This window comes from Argopecten irradians, chromosome 8, assembly GCF_041381155.1.
Source record: "Argopecten irradians isolate NY chromosome 8, Ai_NY, whole genome shotgun sequence".
Classification (NCBI taxonomy): Eukaryota; Metazoa; Mollusca; class Bivalvia; order Pectinida; family Pectinidae; genus Argopecten; species Argopecten irradians.
The window spans coordinates 25,780,029-25,803,780 of NC_091141.1; the positions used below are offsets into that span (position 1 = coordinate 25,780,029).

The 23,752-nt window shown below is 34.5% G+C and overlaps 1 protein-coding gene and 1 long non-coding RNA gene across 4 annotated transcripts; one reads left to right on the forward strand and one right to left on the reverse strand.

The window, feature by feature from the left end:
- Window positions 1-91: 91 nt before the first annotated feature.
- LOC138329975 (macrophage mannose receptor 1-like) lies at window positions 92-15,518 on the reverse strand. Of its 3 annotated transcripts, XM_069277286.1 has the most exons (9): window positions 15,410-15,517; window positions 14,241-14,284; window positions 8,837-8,922; window positions 6,921-7,048; window positions 6,326-6,415; window positions 4,977-5,131; window positions 2,156-2,283; window positions 1,472-1,562; window positions 97-1,181 (listed from the first exon to the last, which is right to left on the reverse strand). In XM_069277286.1, the coding sequence occupies exons 4-9, from the start codon at window positions 6,998-7,000 to the stop codon at window positions 898-900; spliced, it is 828 nt and encodes a 275-aa protein (XP_069133387.1). In that variant the 5' UTR covers window positions 7,001-7,048; window positions 8,837-8,922; window positions 14,241-14,284; window positions 15,410-15,517; the 3' UTR covers window positions 97-897. The 3 variants fall into 3 exon arrangements, with proteins under 3 accessions (XP_069133389.1, XP_069133387.1, XP_069133388.1); XM_069277287.1 differs by lacking the exon at window positions 14,241-14,284 and having other exon boundaries at window positions 15,410-15,518; XM_069277288.1 differs by lacking the exons at window positions 8,837-8,922; window positions 14,241-14,284; window positions 15,410-15,517 and having other exon boundaries at window positions 92-1,181; window positions 4,977-5,195; window positions 6,921-6,970.
- LOC138329976 (uncharacterized) lies at window positions 10,253-11,741 on the forward strand. Its single transcript, XR_011209502.1, has 2 exons — window positions 10,253-10,730; window positions 11,493-11,741. It is a non-coding gene; the product is annotated as an uncharacterized lncRNA (long non-coding RNA).
- Window positions 15,519-23,752: the final 8,234 nt, after the last annotated feature.

Sequence of the window (23,752 nt, forward strand, 5' to 3'; positions counted from 1 at the left end):
ATTGCAATAGCTGAATCGTACTTTACAGTAAAACATATTATGATTTTAAAACAATTGTAATTAGAATAATAAATGTTACGGTTGTAATGAATATATATAAAAATAGAAATATCTTACCTTTAAAATGAAATGTCTTTAAACGATGTTTATAAAAGTACTGAAAATAAGTTACCTACACACATTTCCCACTTCCACAAACACACTTTTTACTCTGACATAATAGACAAACACGTCACAGCTTGAACGAATATAGTGTCAACAATACAACACATAGTAAATATACATGTAAATATAGAATAAAACATAAAAAATAAAGATGATATGAAGTAAAACATGAACACAGAAATTTAAATATGAATCATTAACATGTGACGTGTGTAGTATAATTCTATGTTAGTTTGTAATGCTTACTGATGTGTATCCTTAACGTAATATCATCATAAGTTTCCTTCGTATTATATTTTAAAATGTTTCAGTTTTGAAAAAAAGGTGTTACATGACATGTTATTCTGTACCCTAGTTTCAAAAGTTTTATTTTGCATGACATTAATGATATGATCATTGTAAATCATACACGTCGACCCTCCTTCATTGCGCTGGAAAATAAACATTAAAATCTGCCATCAACCCCGATTGACTGATCCCCCTATTAGAGTTTAATGCTTTCTGGAATGACCACATGATCTAAAGAAAACTGAAATAACACTTTAATGATTACGTTATTATGAGTAAAAATGTACGAGGTGAGTTTTTCTTAAACCACACAATACAAGCAAGTCATTATATCTCGATGGATTGCTATCAAAACTTATATAATTATACGTAATATTTCTTGTGTTAATTAGACATCCATTTACACGAGTAAACACTTATTATTAGCCAGACACAAAGTATCGGTTAATGCTCTGTCGGCAGTGGTGCATCTTTAAGTGAAGGCAATGCAGTGAATATAACACACTTACCAATGTTCTCGCAAATATAGTAGAGGGTGGCTGTACAATAGCAATCTAACATCAGGAAGTTTTGAGACGCTTTGGTACATCCACACGCCTGTTGCCCTCCATGCGGTTCACCGGAACCCCATGTCCTCACAGACATATTAACTGCTTCATCGTTACTGATAAACACCCATTCGTTTGCATCATTTCGTTTTCGTCCAGTATATAGAATATCAGGTGTAGCTGAAGAAAAAGTATCCACGATAGGATTTGTTTCCATTTGGGTTATTGCTGGTTGGTATCCTTCATAATATTAACTGTTATCAGTATACCTATCTAATATCATATAATGTGATTGCCAAGAGTATCGTAATTTGAAGTAAACATCTGTCAGTGTAACTTTAAATTTAAGCCAATACAAAGGAAATGCTGATTTTTTCTTTCTCTGGTCATACTTTTAGGCAGTTTCTTATTGCAAGAGATCGTTCTTTTAAATGCAGAATATGAATATGAATCAGAAAGAATTAACATACAGACATATGATGGTAGATTTCTCATCACAAAGTGAGCCTCCGCGTCTGTTTTGAACTCCACTAACTTTGCTCCAATGTCCAAACATTGGTTCTGAAATTTTAAAAAAGTGATATTAACAACAACTCAAGCAGATATACTTGTCAGATTCACAAAGTAAACGTCACAACATGTATAAAAGTACTGGTAACACGCCTTTCCAACACGCAATTCAAAACGCGAAAACGAACAAATATAATGTATTGTAAACTTGATCAAAAGAAAGACGACTCTTTGACTCCTTTTGTTGTCAAGATTTTATCAATATTATTCACGCTTCATTTAATCCCAGTGGTTGATTTGCATGAATACACCTTGAATTCAATTATTTACAAATTAAAATGCTCACAACTTTCGAGAAATTTGATAGAAAATGAAAGTTTATATGCTGCAATCAATTCTAAAATTTAGATCAAAATGTTTCATTTTGGCAATTGTGTTTCTCTTAATAATTCTCTTGGGCACAATTTGTGGTCAAACCAAACTGTTGTGTATTATTAATATTCTTCGTGGAATTATCTCTCCTCCCAAGTTCGGAAGGAAACAGATTGAAAAAAACAACATTATTTACACGAAGAGCAGTTTTTGTTCAGCTATTATAACAAATATGCATATCAAAGAATTATTTGCAAACTTTAAGAACTTACCACAGCCACTGTCCAATAGGTTATCTGTAAAGTGGACGAGACATAATAGCACTTGTCATCTGGTGAGACGATCCACCCATCTTTACACCCTGATACTGCCGTGGTTGTAGGTGTGGTACTGGTACTCACTGATAATAGACATAATCTTACATCATATGACATTATATGAATAATTGTATTAATAACATTGTGCTGAAAGTATATCGTTGATCACTAAACATCCTCTTGTGTTCCCATGTTTAAAGCAGGTTTTAAACTTATTTAGCTTTGTTGTATGAGTTAATCTTTAGCAACGCATACACTGAAGGTAGTATGTTATATTTTTGTCTGCTGCCCCACTGCATGATTGTAAAAGGCGACTTAAATTGGAATCTCATTTTCGTGGCTACGATGAAAATAATTTTGATTTTTCCACGATGACAAAATGCTTAGTGGACAGATGATACCATTCATTAAATATGACCTAATGCACGTGATCTAGCCAATGTGGTCCTAGGATGTAATCATCTTAGACAGGTCATGTCATGATTCACGTGCAGTTATCAACATCAAGCTATCAGCAAATCTATACAAGTTTTAACTGCTAAAATACAAATTAAGAACAAATGCTTAACTAGGTCACTATGACCTACATATTCAATTTTGCATCACTTTCTGAAGAAGACGTGCAGGCAAAAACTGCAAACATTATCCATTTATCCATTGCCTTGAACCTCTGAAATTACCATGAGCCAAAGTCAGATGGTCTGAATAACATACACTATATAGCTGACCCTAAGGTATCTTCATACCTAAAGTAATACCTTTCCTTTCAACTGTCTGCAAGAAACACAAAATATGAATAGACTGTATGGCATCAGAATATCTATGAATTAAACAAAACAAAATTCCAAGAGGGCCTAATCGCTCACCTGTTTTGGGTTGGCTTTTTTTTTTTTTTTTTTTTTTTTGTTATTATCACAAAAACTCTTTTAATATTGAATCTTCACCATATAATGATGTTATCAATACCATATGATTATGAATTGCTCAATGCTGAGTTTCATAGAAGTTGTTTATATGGAAATCGCCCAATTCACACCTTTTGCCCCCGCCCCTATAACCCCTGGGGGTCAACCCCTCTATCTGTACAATTTTGAATCCCCATCCCATAAGGATTTTACAAATGCAATATGAGTGCAACTTATGCTTATGGATTCAGAGAAGAAGTAGTGCATATGGAAATTGCCAAATTGACACTATAATTTGAAATCCCCACTCCAATGATGCTACAAATGCGATATGAGTGCTATCCCATGCTTAGTTTCAGAGAAGAAGTCGTTTATGTGGAAATAGCCAAATTGACCCTTTTGGCTCCGCCCCTCAGGCCCCCGGGGGGTCAGCCCCACAAATTTTTACAATTATAAATCCCCAACCCATAAGAATGTTACCAATGCAATATGATTGTTCTCCAACGCTTAGTTCAGAGAAATGTTGTTCATATGAAAACATTCTTATTGACCCCCCCCCTCCATTTTTTTTTTTTTTGGGGGGGGGGGAATCAGCCCAACCATTTGTGCAATTGTAAATCCTCATCCCATACTTTTCATTCTGACACATTAGACAAAAACGTCACAGTTTGAACGAATATAGTGTCAACAATACAACACATAGTAAATATACATGTAAATATAGAATAAAACATCAAAAATAAAGATGATAGGATGTAAAACATGAACATAGTAATTTAAATATGAATCATTAACATGTGACGTGTGTAGTATAATTCTATGTTAGTTTGTAATGCTTACTGATGTGTATCCTTAACGTAATATCATCATAGGTTTCCGTCGTATTATATAAGACAAATGTTTCAGCTTAAAAAAAAAGATGCGACATTACATGTCATTTTGTACCTAATTTCAATAGTTTTATTTTGCATGACATTAATGATATGATAATTGTAAATCATACACGTCGACCCTCCTTCGTTGCGCTGGAAAATAAACATTAAAATCTGCCATCAACCCCGATTGACTGATCCCCCTATTAGAATTCAATGCTTTCTGGAATGACCACATGATCTAAAGAAAACTGAAATAGCACTGTAATGGTTACGTTATTATGAGTAAAATGTACGAGGTGAGTTTTTCTTAACCCATACAATACTATAAGACTCTTTCATATGTGGATATGAAGGATAGAGATATTCTACCCGTGGGTCACAAAATGTAGTAAAACCCGAGGCTTGTCGAGGGTTTTGCAACATTTTGTGATCTCGAGGGTAGAATATCCCTATCCTTCATATCCACTTATAAAAGAGTATTTTTCTTTCATACCTCGACGTTTTATTGCAACTTTACAACTAATATATCGCGCCATGTTGAAATTAATTTGACGAAACCCACGACTGGAAATCAATTTCCCATACATGAAAAATTATGTGATATTTTCAACACAAATTTCATTGTGTACATCTTTTATAGTAAAACCAGTCATATTTGTGAAAAAAAAATGTTTAAATCTTACCGAGGAAATAGATATTTTGTTAACGCCGTGACGTCATGAGGCTTTATTGCATGGGTAGACATGCAATACAGCCTCAGGCAACATGAGTGTATTGCCCTGGACCAGCCAGTATTACACCTGTAGGTATGAAGGAAAAGCTTGTCATTACATCTCCATGAATGGCTATTTTTAAACTTATATAATTATACGTAATATTTCTTGTGTTAATTAGACATTAAACACTAATTATTAGCCAATTATATAGTATCGGTTTATGCTCTGTCGGCAGTGAAACACCTTTAAGTGAAGGTAATGCAGTGAATATAACACTCACCAATGTTCTCGCAGATATAGTTGTGGGTGCCTGTACAATAGCAATCCAGCATCGGGAAGTTTTGGGGCCCTCGGGTGGACCCACACGTCTGTAACCCTCCATGCGGTTCATTGATACCCCATGTCCTTGCAGACATATCAACTGCTTCATCGTTACTGATAAACACCCATTCGTTTGCATCATTTCGTTGTCGTTCAGTATATATAATATGAGCTGTAGCTGAAGAATAATTATCTTTAATATGATTTGTTTCGAATAGGGTTACCGCTGGGTGTCATCCTTCATAGTGCTAATTGTTACCAATATGTCTATCAAATAACTTATTAGCCGATAGCCACGAGTCGAGTATCGCAATCTGAAGTCAACATCTGTCAGTGCAACTATAAATGAAGTCAATCCAAAGTAAGTACCGATCAAAACTATTTGTATTTAGGCTTCGCTGATATTGTTTATTTAAATGTATATCATGTGACTGTACATCACATTTAATTCTTAAGTATCTTATAGAAAATAAACATGAACTCCTAGCAGTTTCCTTTATGTGTGATTGCAGTTGAGTCTCATTAACTTCAGTCCCATCCTCGATGCTCCATGGATTCCGATCACTTACGATCACTGCAACCTGTACTATTTCATAGTAAAATTGGAGGCAGCTCAGCGGAAAACATCTGAACCAATCACGGGCCTGCAAAGATTTCTTTCAAAGACTACAGAGAGAGCGAAGCCCAACCAACACCAAAGTTTCACAGCCAATCATAGTATACCGCTATACGGCTCTTTTCATGTACATCAAACGACTAAATTACCTGTCCTGTTCTGTTGCCTCCAGTTTTACTACGAGATAGTCCAGGGGTGTAGAGATCGTAAGTGATCGGGACCCCTAGCGTATCGAGGATGCTTGAATCCATACTCGAAGGCTAAATTCTAATCACTTCATTGTCCCGAAAAAACTTTCACCGAACATGTAGTCAGTTAGCATATCTCTAATACGGGGAGAACATGACATATTACAATGGTTCCTTACCGTCGGGTTAAGGCGGTATGGTTAAAGCCAATCCATTATATTTAGGTGTAGGTGATAGGGATCAATCAGGACACAGTGCCAAATTGGCAATATTAAATGAGTTCTCATTTACATGGTTCATACGATTTCAATGAAATTCATATTTCAATAGATCTAATAACTTCAATAAAGTTGCAATATAACTGAAATTTCAATATCAATTGTAAGTAATTTTTAAAGTTGTATTCTTTCTCTTCTCTATTCATACTTTTCGCTAGTTCCTTATTGCAAGATATCGTTCTTTTAAATGCAAAATGTGAATATGAATCAGAAAGTATTAACATACAGACATATGATGGTAGATTTCTCATCACAAAGTGAGCCTCTGCGTCTGTTTTGAACTCTACTAACTTTGCTAAATTTCCAAACATCGGTTCTGAAATTAAAAAAAAAAGTGATATTTCCAACACCCCAGGCAGAGGTAACTGTCAGATTCACAAAGTAAAATTCACAACATGTATACAAGTACTGGTAACAGGGGTGGAAACGAAGAAAAGAAGGTGTTTTCTGAAAAATTAACTCATTTTGTTATCAAGCTTAAATAAAGATTAATTAAAATTATTTACAAATTCTAACGCTCACAACTCTCCAGAAATGTGATAAATAATAAAAGTAAAAAGTAAATATGCTGCAGTTCATCCTTATATTTAGATCAAACTCTTTCGTCTTAATAATTGTATTTCTCTTAATAATTATCTCAGCCAGACATGGTGACCAACAAGCATGTTGCATATTATTAATATTTTTCATCTTTCCTCCCTAGTTCTAAAGGGAAATAGATTAAACAATGTCACATTATTCACATGAAAAGCAGTCGTCTTTGTTCACCTATTATAATAAAAATGTATATCAAAGAATGTTTGCAAACTTTAAGAACTTACAACAGCCACTGTCCAATTGGTTCTCTGTAAAGTGGACGAGACATAATAGCACTTGTCATCTGGTGAGACGATCCACCCATCTTTACACCCTGATACTGCCGTGGTTGTAGGTGTGGTACTGGTACTCACTGATAATAAACATAATCTTACATCATATGACATTATATGAATAATTGTATTAATAACATTGTGCTGAAAGTATATCGTTGATCACTAAACATCCTCCTGTGTGTTCCCATGTTTAAAGCAGGTTTTAAACTTATTTAACTTTGTTGTATGAGTTAATCTTAAGCAACGCATACACTGAAGGTAGTATGTTATATTTGTGTCTGCTGACCCACTGCATGATTGTAAAAGGCGACTTAAATTGGAATATTATTTTCGTGGCTACGATGAAAATAATTTTGATTTTTTCCACGATGACAAAATGCTTAGCGGACAGATGATACCATTCATTAAATATGACCTAATGCACGTGATCTAGCCAATGTGGTCCTAGGATGTAATCATCTTAGACAGGTCATGTCATGATTCACGTGCAGTTATCAACATCAAGCTATCAGCAAATCTATACAAGTTTTAACTGCTAAAATACAAATTAAGAACAAATGCTTAACTAGGTCATTGTGACCTACATATTCAATTTTGCATCACTTTCTGAACAAGACGTGCAGGCAAAACGGCATACAAATAGCATTTCTAATATCTAATTAATTAGGGCATAAACAATAAACATGGGAATTTCTTTATCCATTGCCTTGAACCTCTGAAATTGCCATGAGCCCAGAGAAAAGTCAGATGGTCTGAATAACATACAATATGCAGCTGACCCTAAGGTATCTTCATACCTAAAGTAATACCCTTCCTTTCAACTGTCTGCAAGAAACACAAAATATGAATAGACTGTCTAACATCAGAATATCTATGAATTAAACAAAACAGGAGGCCAAGGGGGGCTGCATCGCTCACCTGTTTTGGGTTGGTTTTTTTTTTTTTTGGGGGGGGGGGGGGGGGGGGGGTAATTATCACAAAAACTCTTTTAATATTGAATCTTCACCATATAATGATGTTATCAATACCATATGACTATGAATTGCTCTATGCTGATTTTCATAAAAGTTGTTTACATAGAAATCGCCCAATTTACACCTTTTGGCCCCGCCCCTATAAACCCTAGGGGTCAGCCCCTCTATCTGTACAATTTTGAATCCCCACCCCCTCAGGATTTTACAAATGGAATATGAGTGCAACTTATGCTTATGGATTCAGAGAAGAAGTAGTGCATATGTAAATTGCCAAATTGACACTATAATTTTAAATCCCCACTCCATAATGACGCTACAAATGCGATATGAGTGCTATCCCATGCTTAGTTTCAGAGAAGAAGTCGTTTATATGGAAATAGCCAAATTGACCCTTTTGGCTCCGCCCCTCAGGCCCCCGGGTGGTCAGCCCCACAAATTTTTACAAATATAAATTCCCAACCCATAAGAATGTTACCAATGCAATATGATTGTTCTCCAACGCTTAGTTCAGAGAAATGTTGTTTATATGAAAACATTCTTATTGACCCCCCCCCCCCCCTTTTTTTTGGGGGGGGGGAAATCAGCCCAACCATTTGTGCAATTGTGAATCCTCACCCCATAAGAATGCTACAAATGCATTATGAGAGCTGTTGAATGCTTACTTTCACAGAAGAAGTTGTTTATATGAAAACCGCCAAATTGACCCCAATTTTCAGTTAGTACTTTATACGGATGCTACCAGTCAAATTTGGTTTAATTCTTATCAGCGGTTATGAAGCAAAAGTTGATTGTTGACAGACGGACGGACGGACGCCGCAGTATTGCATCAGCTCACTTTGGTGCATACGATACATAAATGATAAACCAAACAAATAACTGTTAAATACTTACCTTGAGATGGAACCCCCGGTAAAACGAAAGTTCTCAACAGCAGCACAATGAATAGACTTTTTAGTTCCATTATGAGTCTTCGTGCACTGAAATTGGAAACATTCGATAGTTGTCTTTATAGAATGCCACCGTCTTAATTCAAATTCCGTCATTGTATATAACAGTGTTGTATGCTCTTGCAGAGAGTTATTGATTGGGACATCATGTCTTTGCGAGCGTTTCACTCACAGAACAATGACGTCATCGTGGACACCTACATGCAAGGGAGATAACTCTATAATATGCAAAGATCAAATACTATTTACAATTATGGTTCGTGGTGGTTGCGTGGTTGAGGTGTTTTCGTAAAATTAGAATTTAGAAAAGGTGTTCCGATATTTTACCAGGTATTTACTGTAAGTCATTGGTATTTCACCTGACAACCGATTGACATTAAACCAAAAACAAATAGTTTGGCGATTTTATTGAGGTTAAAGCACTTAATATCTAGTGAAAGCCATACACTTGACAGACCATCAAAATTAAGATATCAAACAGTAATGTTGTTCACATTAAAGTCAAACGATATTTTTTTTAAATTTAGGCTCATTAGAATTTGGATATTTTCATACTGAAGGTGGCCTTAATACAATGTGATAGGTTGCCCAAAACACAAAACCTGAAAATATTACACAAATGTATTATTCAATCAACGAGGCTTTTCTCATTTTTATCTCTAAACGTTGTATCGAATAAATTAAATTTATAATCAATATGCATAGGTAAATGAAGTGGCACTCATTTCACGATCTGTTTCTGACAAACCAACGAATAATGTTCACATGTCTCATAAATGAATGCTTGACATTTTGAATAAATAATAATGATATTGAAATGTTTTCTGGGGCTGCCTAATTCTGTAAGAAATGAAATAACTAATCAAATCAACACAGTGGTCTTCCTTGTAAAAAAAAGCGCGTAGGTGACCCTGATCACCGTTTGTCAAGTTATTAAGATTGGATTATCTTTCTTTAGACTGTCGCTTTTTGAACGCTTGTTTGTTTGATTATTTTAACATCCTATCAACAGCCAGGGTCATGTAAGAACGGCCTCCCATGTATGCGGTATGTAGCGTGTGTGAAGTGCGAGGTGCATGTTTTTGGAGACTGCGGTATGCTCATGTGGTGTCCTCTTGTATAGTGGAACATTTGCCCTTTTTATAGTGCTATATCACTGAAGCATGCCGCCGAAGACACCAAGCAACACATCAAACCCGGTCACATTATGCTGACAACGAGCGAACCAGTCGTCCTTGGAACGGATTTGTCTGTCATCAGATGAAGCAGACGATATGCGAATCGGTACCATATCCTAAATACCATAGAATATACCCGATATCATACATCTTCCTTATGATTAAGGATCAAGTGTAAACTTAAAGCGAATAGTCGGGCAAGTGACTGTAAAATCGGTAAAAATGGTATTAATATATCCGGTATAATTTCTTATGAATTAGAAAAATAAAACTTTCCGTCAAAATCGCTGTACATGCGAAGAAAATAATAATATCTATGGGAATCCTAAAAGTCCTCCCGGACGGCTAAGAGTGCAGTTCAATCTTAACGCATGCGCAACACCCACCACTCTCCGTAGTAAACAAAACATGGCTACCGTAGTTTTGAACCAAAATGTTTCCGCCAAAACAACCAACTAACTCACCTAAAATGCGAAAGGAAAGGCAATGGAGCAGCGACAATCCCAACAACTGACTCGGTAAACATTACGACGCATGGAGAGTGTTAATACAACTTGTTATAGTGAAGAGAACAGCTCAAACGAGCACGCGGCTCCGGACCGCTACTGTAACAGTTACGTTAGGCCTACTACGTACCCGGTACTCCCTGCTCAGCTGATTGTGAGTGAGTCTTCGTATTTTGATCATTATGTAAATAGTCCCTAGCAGTATTTTTTCATAAATGAGTGGTCACATATAGTCACATGTTTCATACCTGTTCCCCAATCGCGTAAAACGTAACCCTGGGGTAAATAGCGGTTCTTTTGTGGGGCCTCTTTAGGGGTAATGAATGACCTGTATGCTACCGGTCAATTCATACAGTTCTGATGTATATATTTATAGATTTTTAATTTGTAAATTTTTGTTCTGTACATGTTCTGGTAGTGTTATACACATACATTGTATATAGGATTTACATTGTAGGTTAATTGGTAAAATTGTATTGTGTTATGTTCTGATATACACATATACATATGTACATGTAGGTTTTAGCTTGTTCTTTAGATATATTTGGAGGACACATACAATATTATTTCTGGTCATAATAATAAATAGTGTTTGTATATTTATTACAACTGTACCTGGTTCATGTGTATATGACAAACTTTACAGAGTTGAAATGTACTGCAGCCATGTATCATTTATAATTATTCTGAATTTTTGTTGGAACAATAGATAATGAATTTTGTATCTTTTTTGAAACAATATTTGATTCTATCAAATGCATCAGTGACACATTCACAACTTATAAAATGTTTTCTCTAAAATAAAAAAACCTGTAGAATGAACCTACATTTATTCATTTATATATATTTGAAATTGATCATTTCAATTTTTGTCATATTCAACAGATATAAAAAATTGTTGGTTCTGTTTTTTCAGGCACCATGCATGCATAGTGACATGAATACAGAAATTTCATCCCTTGGACCTGTATACAAGTGTATGTATATATACATATACATACAATTAGCATCATATGAAGACTGAAGAATGTTGATTTGAGTGCTCTTGAAAGTAAACTTTTCCAATATGGACCTAGAAGATCATGAACAGAACATTTAAACAGTATTAATTTATTGAATGTTCCTTTCAACTGTAATCATTAAATAAAATTATGATGCAATACTTTTTCATTGTTTAACTTTGTAGAAATATTTGTTTATATTAGTCCTCTAGATCCAGTGATTATAATTCTTGCATCCATATGCCTGCCCATTTGTTTGTCAGGGCTTGTGAGATAGCTTTTCAATTACTTTTAAAATATAAGGATTTTTTTTACATATAGCAATATAGATAACATTGTCTTAGGATTTCTAAATTCTACTTTACAAGAGAGTAGACTCAACATATAAATAAAACCATAAAACTAGCAAGTTATCTGAAATGTTAAAAATCTTTTTGTCTGAACCAAATTTCACATTTATTGTCTATGTGTAACTTGTACATAGACCATTTATGTATTAATACTGTAGTAACAGTGATGACAAACACATAGACTAAAATGTAGTATGTAGTACTATGTACATCTGTCTTTGATTTGAGTTCTAAACAAAAAAAGTGGTACCTATTGGGAAGTTGTGACTTGGGCGGAGGGTGAAATACAGAAGAAATAGCTACACATGGAAAAAAGAAAGATATACAGTACCATATGGATTCAAAGTTGCTCCAAAATCAATGAGACTAAATAACCAAAAAAAAAGCCATGTAAACCCCAAATATGCAATGACCAGATCAATGATAAAGCACCCTTCCACTCTCAGTTATCTGTAGCTATATATTATTTCTTCTATATTTCAACCCCCCACTCAAGTTACAACTTCCCAACCTCATGATTCTTCTGTCTTTTAGCCCCCCCACCCCCACCCCCCAACACACACATACCTGATTGATTGTCATGTTATTTCAGGTTCCTATTCAGGTATTATTCCTAAAAACCAAAAAGGGTATACACACTGTGTACTCTCAAAGGAGGGGAACCACTTCAATCAAAAATGGAATTTACAATTTCATCTTAATTTTGAAATTTTCAATTTAATTAGTAATTACTGGACTATTAAAACAGTATAGAACCCTCGGCTACAGACAAAGTACTGTGGTACACATTTCTCTTAATTAATTACTTTTCTTCAACTCAATCATCTTTTTCTCCAGAGCACAAAAAAGAACAGGAAACAACAGAAAAGGAAAGTAACATACATGTAGGCCTATATGTTTTCTGGAAATATATATGATGTGTTAATTCTCACAGCATAGGCCTACATGAATGTGAAGAATTAAATATTATCAATGTTTGAGAGAATTTCCTAGTTGTAATTCTATAGCAGCTACATGGAATGTACGTTTACATATATACATTGTACGATACATATACATCATAAAAGTTTCTTTCCTTCCAGCTGGACATTCATGTCATCTCTCTCCAGAACTCAAATATTGTTTACAAAAAAAAACAACCAACCAGAGACATAGATAATTTAATTAAATCTCTGCAAAAAACTACACGAATAATTGAACACATATATTGTACTTGTAAAATATCTATGTATGAGCTAATTTATTTTCACATCTTTGACAGCTACATGCATGGACGTTCTATGGAACGTTTTCGTGTGGTTTTAAATGGGAAATTATGTTACGATTATTTGTATTTAACCTTCATGATTCGGTTGATGTAAAATACGACGAATGCTATGCTGCAATAATTGCCCCTTGCCGGGCCCCATCTCTGCATCGGCCGAATATTTGTGTCGATTTCCATGTACAAGATGCTTTTATCGAAAAATGATTACAAAGCATTGTCATTAATGTAAGAATACTTCATTTGCATTAAATCTATCATCTCAAAACAACAATTTGCATACCGCATTAGTGGTTTATCACACGAAACGAAACCGACACGACTGAGAAACACATGTCCATGTTGACATTTCCACGCAGCCTCGTTTTCAAAGAGTTTGGAGAATTTATATTTAGAACTGTGCTAAATTTACACGGGGCTTCCCCAAAATTTCAATGGTCAAAACTGGACACCGTAAGCAGAACTTGACCATCATTATGGTATACAATGACTTTTGGAAGGCCAAAGAACGCATTTAGACTGGTTTCCTTTGCCCGACTATTCACTTTAAACTTCGCATTGTCTTCTAAAATGTTGATGTTAATTTTGGTAGGACCTGACATTTTTCTTTTAAAAATCGCATTTTGTATGACGCGCTATTAAAAACACGACAATGGACGACAATGGATTGTTCGCGATATTTGGGTCGCTAGCAAATAGCCTTTGTATTTAGAGAGAAAATAATGTGAACTCTAACCCACCACCCTCATCCCACCTGCCCACACACTCACTTCTTTTGTTCTACTGTTAACTGGTTACACTTTGTGCAGTTTGTCTATTTTGTGAAAATAAACACGGCTGCACATTTCGGAAAAAGAAAATGCAGACATTTTAACTGGTGTATATATATTTATATACTTAAACTTTTAAAGACGTTGCCATCTTTTGCGAGATGTTTATTGTCTTGTATAAGATGACATTACACTATATTCAAGTTTACCGTGTGTTGAAGTTACCGACAAAAAGGAATACATGGATTATATCCCTACCATAAAACAAATAAAACTTACCTTATTCTTTCCGAGGAATACCCAAGCTGTTAAAGGCCCACTACCTTTCCGAAACAAAAAAATAGAGATTCTTAAAAAAATTAATAACATAAGGAAACATATACAGATGGCCTAAGATGAGGTTATAATACCAAACAAATGCAAGATTTCCGGCGTAAACTAATTTACAGTGAAGATTCTTTTCGCTGTTTTACCGTCTGGTTCAGCGATAGTCAACTAACGCTCGGTAGTTAGGACGACGGCGGGAAATATAATACGACCCGCGTTATGAAAATTAACATTTAATTTACATTATTTTTAATGTGCAGAGGGTGATGACAGGCCTAGTATTAATAGTAAGCTAACTATTTTTGCGAATCTACACAATTATCAATCTCGTTTTGCATTCCAATTTTGAAAATTAAAAAACGTTTCGGAAAGGTAGTGGGCCTTTAAAGTCCAATGATTTAACACAATCACAAATTCATATCTGTGTAGAAATCTCGTCCAAACATTTAACAACACTATATACAGAAATTATCTTCCGGGTAGAAAACGTTTTTGCAACTTAACACAGTTCTGTATTATGGTATGTAACTGGTAAAACACTTCCTTGTTGAGCGTTCTATGTGTTTATTTAATGCCGGTTGGATCATATTATTTGTACAAGAAATCGGTGTATATGCCTGTGTACATGTAACACGCAGTGAATGTTACATGTCTTTGCGCTGTCACCTGTGTTTCAATTTGACGGTAGAGCAATGGAGAGTATTATCGTCTGGTTAAGCATCTCCGAGTCAAGTCACACAGTTGACTTTAAACTGTGATATGGTTGTCTATACCATTATCCGTGTTCGTAATAGGTGTGTTCGTCTTCAACCTTAATCGTGACCTAAGGGAAAATTCATTATTTGCACTTCTGGTTGAAAGTGTTGAGTACGTTCTGGTTTTGATAGGGAAATTAGTTTGTAAATGGTAATCATTGTCAGAAAATTAAGTTATAGAGGTACATTATCGGAAATGAATGTGTGTTAATAGTGTTAGCTTTGTAAATATTATTGTGCATCGTATTTTTGTATGGAATTTTGTGAGCAGACGATAGGTTTACCCCTGTATGTTGTCGGTAATATTACGTTATAAACTCATTCACAACGATAAACATGGTTCAACATCACATGATGACAGCATACCTGATATGTCTATTGAATTCAATATCTCAGTAATGCTTTGAAAATGTTGGTTTATCACACAAGTCACGGTATGTCTTGAAAGGCAGCCATCATAGCGTATCTCTTCGGAACCTCTCTGGAGTTATTTCTTCACTATTACTCGGATTTCTCGGGTGTTTTAAAGATTACTATTATCTCTCGTGTTATGCCTAATATTTTCTAGCCTTCTGATTGGTCCAGACTATATATAAGTTGAATGCCGGGAGATTCGAGGACTCAGTGTCATTTTGCCCTTAGCCGAACGGAGAAGTGCAGATAATAGTATCATAGCAAAGCAGTTATAAGTTTATAATTAGTAGAAAAAGAAAGAAAAAAAGAAATTTAATTTTAAATCCTTTTTATCTACATTTGTATGATAACAAATATTTGGTACAATGGTGAGACTTCCCTCTAACGTCAAAATTATTTGTGCAACACCACATAGAGCCTAGTCAATAGAAGCATTCTCCTAAACTGTTGTTACGGAATGCTAAACTATCATCAGGAGGGGTCTACTCCGCATGGACGCATTACATTGTCCTACTTTTGTATATTATGTTGATTATCTTCCGGGTAGACCGATATATGTGAAACAAATTAATGGTAAGTATTAGGATTGTAAAAGGTAAAACAGGTTTAGCCTCATTATTTCTTGCAGATTTCAGTCCCTATATGGGAGAGGTTTTTTTTATGTATTTCGCCAAGATATTTTTTTGCCACAACTGTCTTTTCTTGTGAAACGTAGTAGTGCAAAAGTAAAAATTTAAAACATGCAAATTACCTGTACTCTATAATGTCCTGTTAATGCTTCTGAGTATCATGGCATTATTACACATTTTATTTTTATTTGTAAAATCTGTCAAGAAAGAAGATATCATTTTACAATTACTAATAATATTGTAAAAAAAATATGAAATGAAATTGTGCACCACAACCTGTCTTCTTTGTTTGACCGTGTGCACTGTAGATGTTATTGTAATGGTTATTGCTATAAATTGAAGCACAATGGCATGGCCGTTGCCTAAAACTGTTTCGATATATATACAATGTGTAAATATAGATAATGGTCAGTGTTTTTATTGCGTTAAAGGTGGTATGAACGCAATGAGGTACATACATATATTGAATGTAGCGCGTTAGCGCTACATGTAGAATATATCTGTATCTCATCACGTTCATAACACCTTTAACGCAACCAAAACACTATTCAATCTACTTGTATATATTTACATAAATAAGTCTATTTTTACATGTTCGTGATCAAATTTATAACTATGTTGTTTGCTAAGCTGGGTAACTACGGTAGTTAGGATGGCCGTAGATATAGTTCCGATTGTTGAATTTAATAGCTAGTTTGGTTTGAAATAAAAACTTTCAATTATTTTTAAAATAAGGTTTTTGTTTGATCATAAACCAATATGTCCAATTCAAATAAAAATTGAGATAACCGAGGCGGAATTATTACCGATATGTATCGTTGTTAGAGTAGCGATGCGGTCCGAAGTGGAGCGAGCCGTCATATTTGATTTTCAACCGAGGAAAGTTACTGTGAGGTATGACTGTTGAGCTGTTGAATGATTGTCATGTATGTATCGGTCTACGAACGCGATATAGACTAAATTTTTCATAGTCATGACTTTTATTTTATTGTACGGAGGATAGACAAGTGTTTGCATGGTGTGCGTATGCCTATTTTGAATGCAAAGACGGGGATAAAGCTGATGATAGTTTTTCGGATAGGGCAGGCTATATGTATATGTATTTTGTTTCCAGGAAACTTGTACATGATTTGTTTACCTATTGTTCGCTTAGACGCTTCCAGAATTATTCTCTGACAATAAGATATTCTGTATATTTAGGTGAAAGGAATTACCGTACACACATACTGACGTAACTATGGAATTCACCGAACATTCCTGAATTTTTACATTTTGCCTTTTTTACAAGCGTTATATTGAATATGTATGTATCCACTTGTGTCCATACTACCTTTTACGCACACTGTTCAATTCCTATATGGTACAAAACAAAACTATGAACCCAATAATTTTGTTGTTTAGGGTTCATTGTCAAAATGATTCATTCTTTCAACTACTTTAATAAAAAATAAGCATGCTCATCTCCAGGTGCGACTCTAAAATATATGCAAACATTAAAAGATAGTGATAATTTATTTCTAATTGATACGCAACCGGCGAACAGCAACAACTAATGAGACATAAGCAAGGATATTAATGAGAATGGTTTCTCATCATATAACATGAATATAGATGAAAGCTCTGCTAATGTTTTTTCGAACTACGCTTTTAACGGAATATTGGAATGGCATTGAAATACTCTGCTACAGTTTTTTCGAACTACGTATGCTTTTAACGGAAAATTGTAATGGTATTGAAATGAAGTTACTCAATATACTGTGCCGTTGAAACTGATGAAATGGCGTCAATGGGGATTTACGAAGGCAATTTGAAAACTCTGATCAAGCCACACACATCGTACATATCCTTACATATCCACATCATACCTTCGAATCAAACCCCCGTCAACTCTTTTAAAAATATATTATACCAATACGCTATCATCAAAGCACCGACTGATCCTGAACTACCAACATGAAGTATATATACTAGTGATAATTTATTTATCATTGATATATAACCGGCAAGCAGCAACAACTAATGCGACATTAGCAAGGACATTAATCAGAGAGGTTTCGCATCATATAATATAATTAAAGCCAAAGATAAAAGCTCTTACATGTTTTTCGAACTTTTAACGGAATATTGGAGTGGTATTGTATTGAACCAAAGACAAAGGCCTATTAGCCAATATCATTGTATATACCACGTCTCAAATATATAAACGAAGTCACGTTATAACTAGAATTTATACAAACATAGGCATGTATCTTACAAAAAGATCTATTCATTACCGTGTTTATCTTAAAGCCTGTTCTTAATGTGTTTTTATAACTTGCGATCACGTGAATATGTTACCATTTACCCCCATTTCATTAGATATTACGGATATGGTTGACATTGTAAAAATCCACGTAAAGAATAAGCAAGACGATATTGCTGATTTAAGCATTGGTTGTCATGTTTTTGACATTCATTGGTGTGTAACATACATTGGGTGTTCTAGCATAGCCAATGGTGCGCAAAGTCCACATGAAGAGCTCAATACCAATCTCAAGATAACATATGGTCGAAAAAAATGTTTTGATCTAGATAGGCACAATATTAAGATCACAACTGTAGTCGCCTTTTACGATATCATGAATAAGGAGAGCAGACACAATTTCCAGTGTAGGTGTTCCTTATAGCCGCTATTAAAACTTAAATATTTTTAAAACCGGCTTTAAACATGGAAAAACATGGAGATTCTTAGTTGATAGACAGCATCATTAAATGAATATGGCCTACTTTATTCCCGTCAACCCGTCTAATTGCGACTCTAAGAAGTAATCATCTAAATCAGGTCATGGCAAGATCCACATTCTGTACTAAACATCAGTCACGAACATTCAAAGTTTTCAGTAAAACGTTTAGAAAAATATATAATTAATGCTTAACCAAATCACTTTGACATACCGTACTTCAATTTTGCATCTGTTTTCTGAACTAAATTAGCAAAGTCGTGATTGAAAGCAAAACATCAACTTTCACCTTTGACCTATAATCTCTGCAATTCCATGTTTTCACTAGCGTACGCTATGCAGCTGCACCTAAGCTAACTTCATGTAAATATTTTGCCTATCACCAATTCGCCGTAAAACGGCCCAGCGTGATATACCTCCTTTGCTTCTTAAGTGCTATCAATACATAAATACAAACCAAATGTGTTCACTTACTATAAATTAATGTTTAATTAGTCCTATCAGCACTTCAAACAATAAATCCCCTTTTAATTAAGCCATTTTACCAGTCGTCCAGTGACTTCATCGGCAAATTATTATAAAATGTACGGTTTGTCTCCGCGTTTTAAATAATTTACAAGTTTATATACATGTGATGAGATCAGTGGATGGATCTACACGTTTTCGGTCCGCTCCGGGTAACATCCAGGTAGATACTAAATCCATATCACGTGACACATATAACGTCACCAGCAGACAGAAACTAACCAATCAAAATAGTTATCTACAGTAGTCTACATCACACCTGGATTTAGTTTTCTTAATATCACGTTTATATAAGGTTTGCGGATTCCAAGACATCATGGACAGTTTATAATTTCACAGAAACTAGAGACATAGCATTTGACAATAATTAGTTATAAATTTTGTGTTTGGGTGATTATTACGGAATGATACAGTGTTTTAACAGTAATTTAAAGCTAGCATATTGTATTGAAGTGTGACGTTATACTTACATGATATACAAATAACAGCAAGACCGACGACATATCTGACCGACAGATGGCGTTGTGAGTAGCATGTACAGTGTCCTCGTCAGATTTTTCAAATTTATAAACAACGACACAAGGCAAGGTAATGTAAAATATTTACACTTAATTTCACGTATTCATTGTATTTCATTCACATTTTGACATCTCTTAATTTTTTTTTTGAAAACAAAAATCAAAAGAAGATCTGAAAAGATTCCATCGATATGTTTTGCACAGAAATGTTACTTATAAGAAATCAGATGACGCCATCGTGGCAACCTGTTAGGGAATTTGAAATATTCGGGAAGGCGGACAAGATATTTATGTATTTGCATAACAAGGCTTGTTATAAAAGATATACTTCCTTATGAATTTCTAACAAATAAATGTTTGGTTAATTAGTTATTTAAAAATCATTTTAAATCGGTAATTGAGTGATTCGATTTCTTTATTGTTTATATTTCATTTATATCAACTTGAAGAGATGAAGTGAAGTTTAATAGTGAATCTAGTGATGAATTACAAGGCAAAAGGCATATATTATTGACAGCTTAATGTGTCACAGTTATAGATAGCCCGAGATACTCTGGCCCTGACACCAGACTTAAACATCATGATAGATAGATGTCTTGTTTAGGGCCAGAGCGCAGTGCTATATCAAAACGTGGAATAAGCCGTCACCGTTTGGTATCGGACCAGGTCATCTCCGATTCAGACTGACCACTGAGAAGCAACACTAACCTTTGTCTATTCAACAAATGGATAATTTATCTTGCCAAATATAGTAATCGGTCGAGATTAAAGGCGATTTGCATACTTTTAGAAAATGGCAACGACAACGAGGGAAATTTAAAGTTGCTGAAAAGAATTATTGTGCTGACACAAAAGAAAGTGCATGTATGATGAAATGGATGACTGTGAGTAGATAAATTATTTATTTGTTGAAAAGACCAAGCTAAGTGGCGATTCTCGGTGGTAATATTTTGTAAGCAATCTGAATAGGAGATGACCTGGCCCAATACCAAACAGCATCTGCTTATTCCACGTTTTGATACAGTAGTGCGTTCTGGTCCTAAACCAGACATCTATCTGTCATAATGTCTAAGTCTGGTGTCAGGGCCAGAGTATCTCGGGCTAAGTTATAGACTGACAATTTATTCAAGGATTAACTTGAATAGATTTGTTATGTTATGGAGATATACCACAAAAATTTAAGTATACTCTAAATAAACCGCGAAGCGGTTTATGATGAGAGTACACTCAGAGTTTTGTGTTATATCTCCATAACATAAAAAAATATTCAAATTAATCCATATAATTCAATTTACTAAAGATTTTTGGACTCTTTTGTCTATGAAATCATAACGACGTCATCTCAGCCAATCAGAAGCAACGTCACAAACGGCGACGCCATTTTATCCTTATGGGCTGATAAAGTGAATTTTTAAGCCAATGAAAACGCTCGTAACAAGCAAACTTGAATTATATAAATATAAAATGGTTTATATGTTAAACGTGATTCATAGAGAATTCAGTTTGTTTTACAGTGAATCTTTTGATTGTTTGTGTATAATTCAACCGAAATGAATCATTTCCATCATATCTGATCATATCTTAATTACATTTTAATATAAGTAGATGTTAAACATTTGACATAACATTGTATTGCAGACTAGTTATATAGTTCATTCCTAGCTTTAGAGAGGTTCTAGAACAATTCAAGACTTTTCCCTGGTGATAGAATATCTAGACATGGGACACGTGCTTTTTTGTGTTTTACGTACATAATTCGATTACATGTGAAAAATGCAAGAAAAAAGATTTACATATAACTTAATTTACATGCGTATCTCACATGATTTTCATATGTGGCTACGCATGCTTTAATCATGTTGAATTTTACGCATGGGGCACATAAGTATCTCGCTAGTCAGCTACAGTATCTCGCATGATTCTCATATGTGGTTACACATGATTTACGCATATGCAAATTCAAGCAATATCTCGCTTGATTCTCATGTGAATCTCACGCATGATGTACGAGTCTGCTCTTTACAGCTCATCCACGCATGAGATTCCGCATGGAAAACATGTGTTTCACACCCATTTACTTCATGCATGGTACTTTTTGCCTGTGTAATGTAATTCTTAATATGTTGGTGACTTTTGATGGCAAATATCATTTAAAAGCTCTTCCTGATTCGAGAAAATGAAAATTACGTCACATATAATTTTAAATTTAGAAGAAACAACGCCTTTTGTGAAATAGTGGAGATAATTAGTTCGAGTCCCGTAAGAACCGAAAATTATTTATTGTCTTGACTATTCCACTGTTTGAGATGCTTATAACATGTGTATTATTATTCTATTTCACAGCTCCATGTAAACCATTACTTCATTTTCATTTATTTATATACATATATTCATGATGCAATTTATTGTCTCGCTAAGAGAAAACTATCTCTTTTTCTTTTCTTTTCAACAGGATAATGAATATCTTAGAATTCTGGATTTATACTGCCAAATGTATACCTACATGATCCATCCCTCCTTTTTCTTGATTCAATAAAGTTGAGTTTTCTTATGGTTTACACTGTATGTACATACTGTTCATTCGATGTTAATGCTGAATCAAAACTATTACCTCATCTACAATGTTTGTTCGCCAGTGGAATAGTAACTTTTCCCGTGGAATAGTTAGTTACAAACTATTCCACAGGAGGATTGTGTAACAACTACATAAAAATGGTACGGTATAACTATAGAATACACCCAGCCATGTTTTAGTAGCACTAAATGCCATTACACAATATGAATTATTTGTAAATACGACCTGTAAAAGATCGCTTTGTTGTCTATAGTGTAAATTAGCGCAGCAATAAATTCTAACATATTGCAATATCGATACGGAAAAGTATAGAACAGTTCGGAGATTAAATATTGATATCAGTTAATTGTGTTGCACTTAAAAACCTTTGTTTCGCGGTTACTAAATTTCGCGATTGTCATTTCAAAACAAAATTGCAAAAATAAAGATTAAATGGAAATGCCTTTGAATAAATGTGCTGTAGATAGTAATTTACGGAGATACACTTTGCGAATTTATTTGAATCGTGAAAGTCGCGAAAGAAAACTAGTTAACAGTACCTGTGTGATTAGATATACAATAACCGTTAGTCTGCGTTATGAATTAACTACAAAACGTATTAACAAAATATATATTTACACTGTTTTATTGTTTATGCGTTACGTTTCTGGACATTTGGCACCAAAAGTTGCTTCCTGTCTTTATCTGTTAATTGTTTAATTGTTTCCCCATCAAACCACTGTATCATGTCGTGCAGATGGTAATTCTCAAGAGATATATTATCACGTTTTTCCAGTATATTGGTATTATTGTGAAAATTTTGTCCATACAATAGTGAATTGATAATAATTGGGTTAACCACATATTTGTATTAGTTTTAACGTTAATTTATATCATCATTTACTTCTAGTCCACTATGTACATGTATTTGCAACGTGGATATCGCGAAAGTGATGCGGTATCAGTGATGGTCGTGTTATTTTTGGATATTTGACAACATATCTTGTATGTCGACCATGATTCCACCATAACAACTCTGAGTGGTTGGCATTTTGTTAACATTTCAACTACAAGGTTTTGTTTTTTTTTTTGGTTTTTTTTTAAATAAAATCGGAAGCAATGGCGATTGGCTGCCGTTTATTCGACTAAATGTGTAATCCGTTGCCATTACAAAAGTGTTAAATAGAAGCATATACATAAAGAGCGTGCTGCCATCATTAAGCGGTTCACACACTTTTTTGTATTATACATGCATGTATATACGATGGCCGAAAACGGACTGACAGAATTGTGTTACTAGTAACACGTTTTCGTCAGCAAAATATGTACGTACAGATTTTGTGTCAAAA

Bases quoted from the DNA above. Each gene is read 5' to 3' on its own strand.
- LOC138329975 (XM_069277287.1), bottom strand. From the start codon at position 7,000: ATGGGTGGATCGTCTCACCAGATGACAAGTGCTATTATGTCTCGTCCA. The intron at 1,563-2,155 runs GTAAGTTCTTAA...TTAAAATTTCAG, and splicing joins CCTATTGGACAGTGGCTGTG to AACCAATGTTTGGACATTGG. The intron at 1,182-1,471 runs GTATGTTAATTC...CTTTTTCTTCAG, and splicing joins AAATCTACCATCATATGTCT to CTACACCTGATATTCTATAT.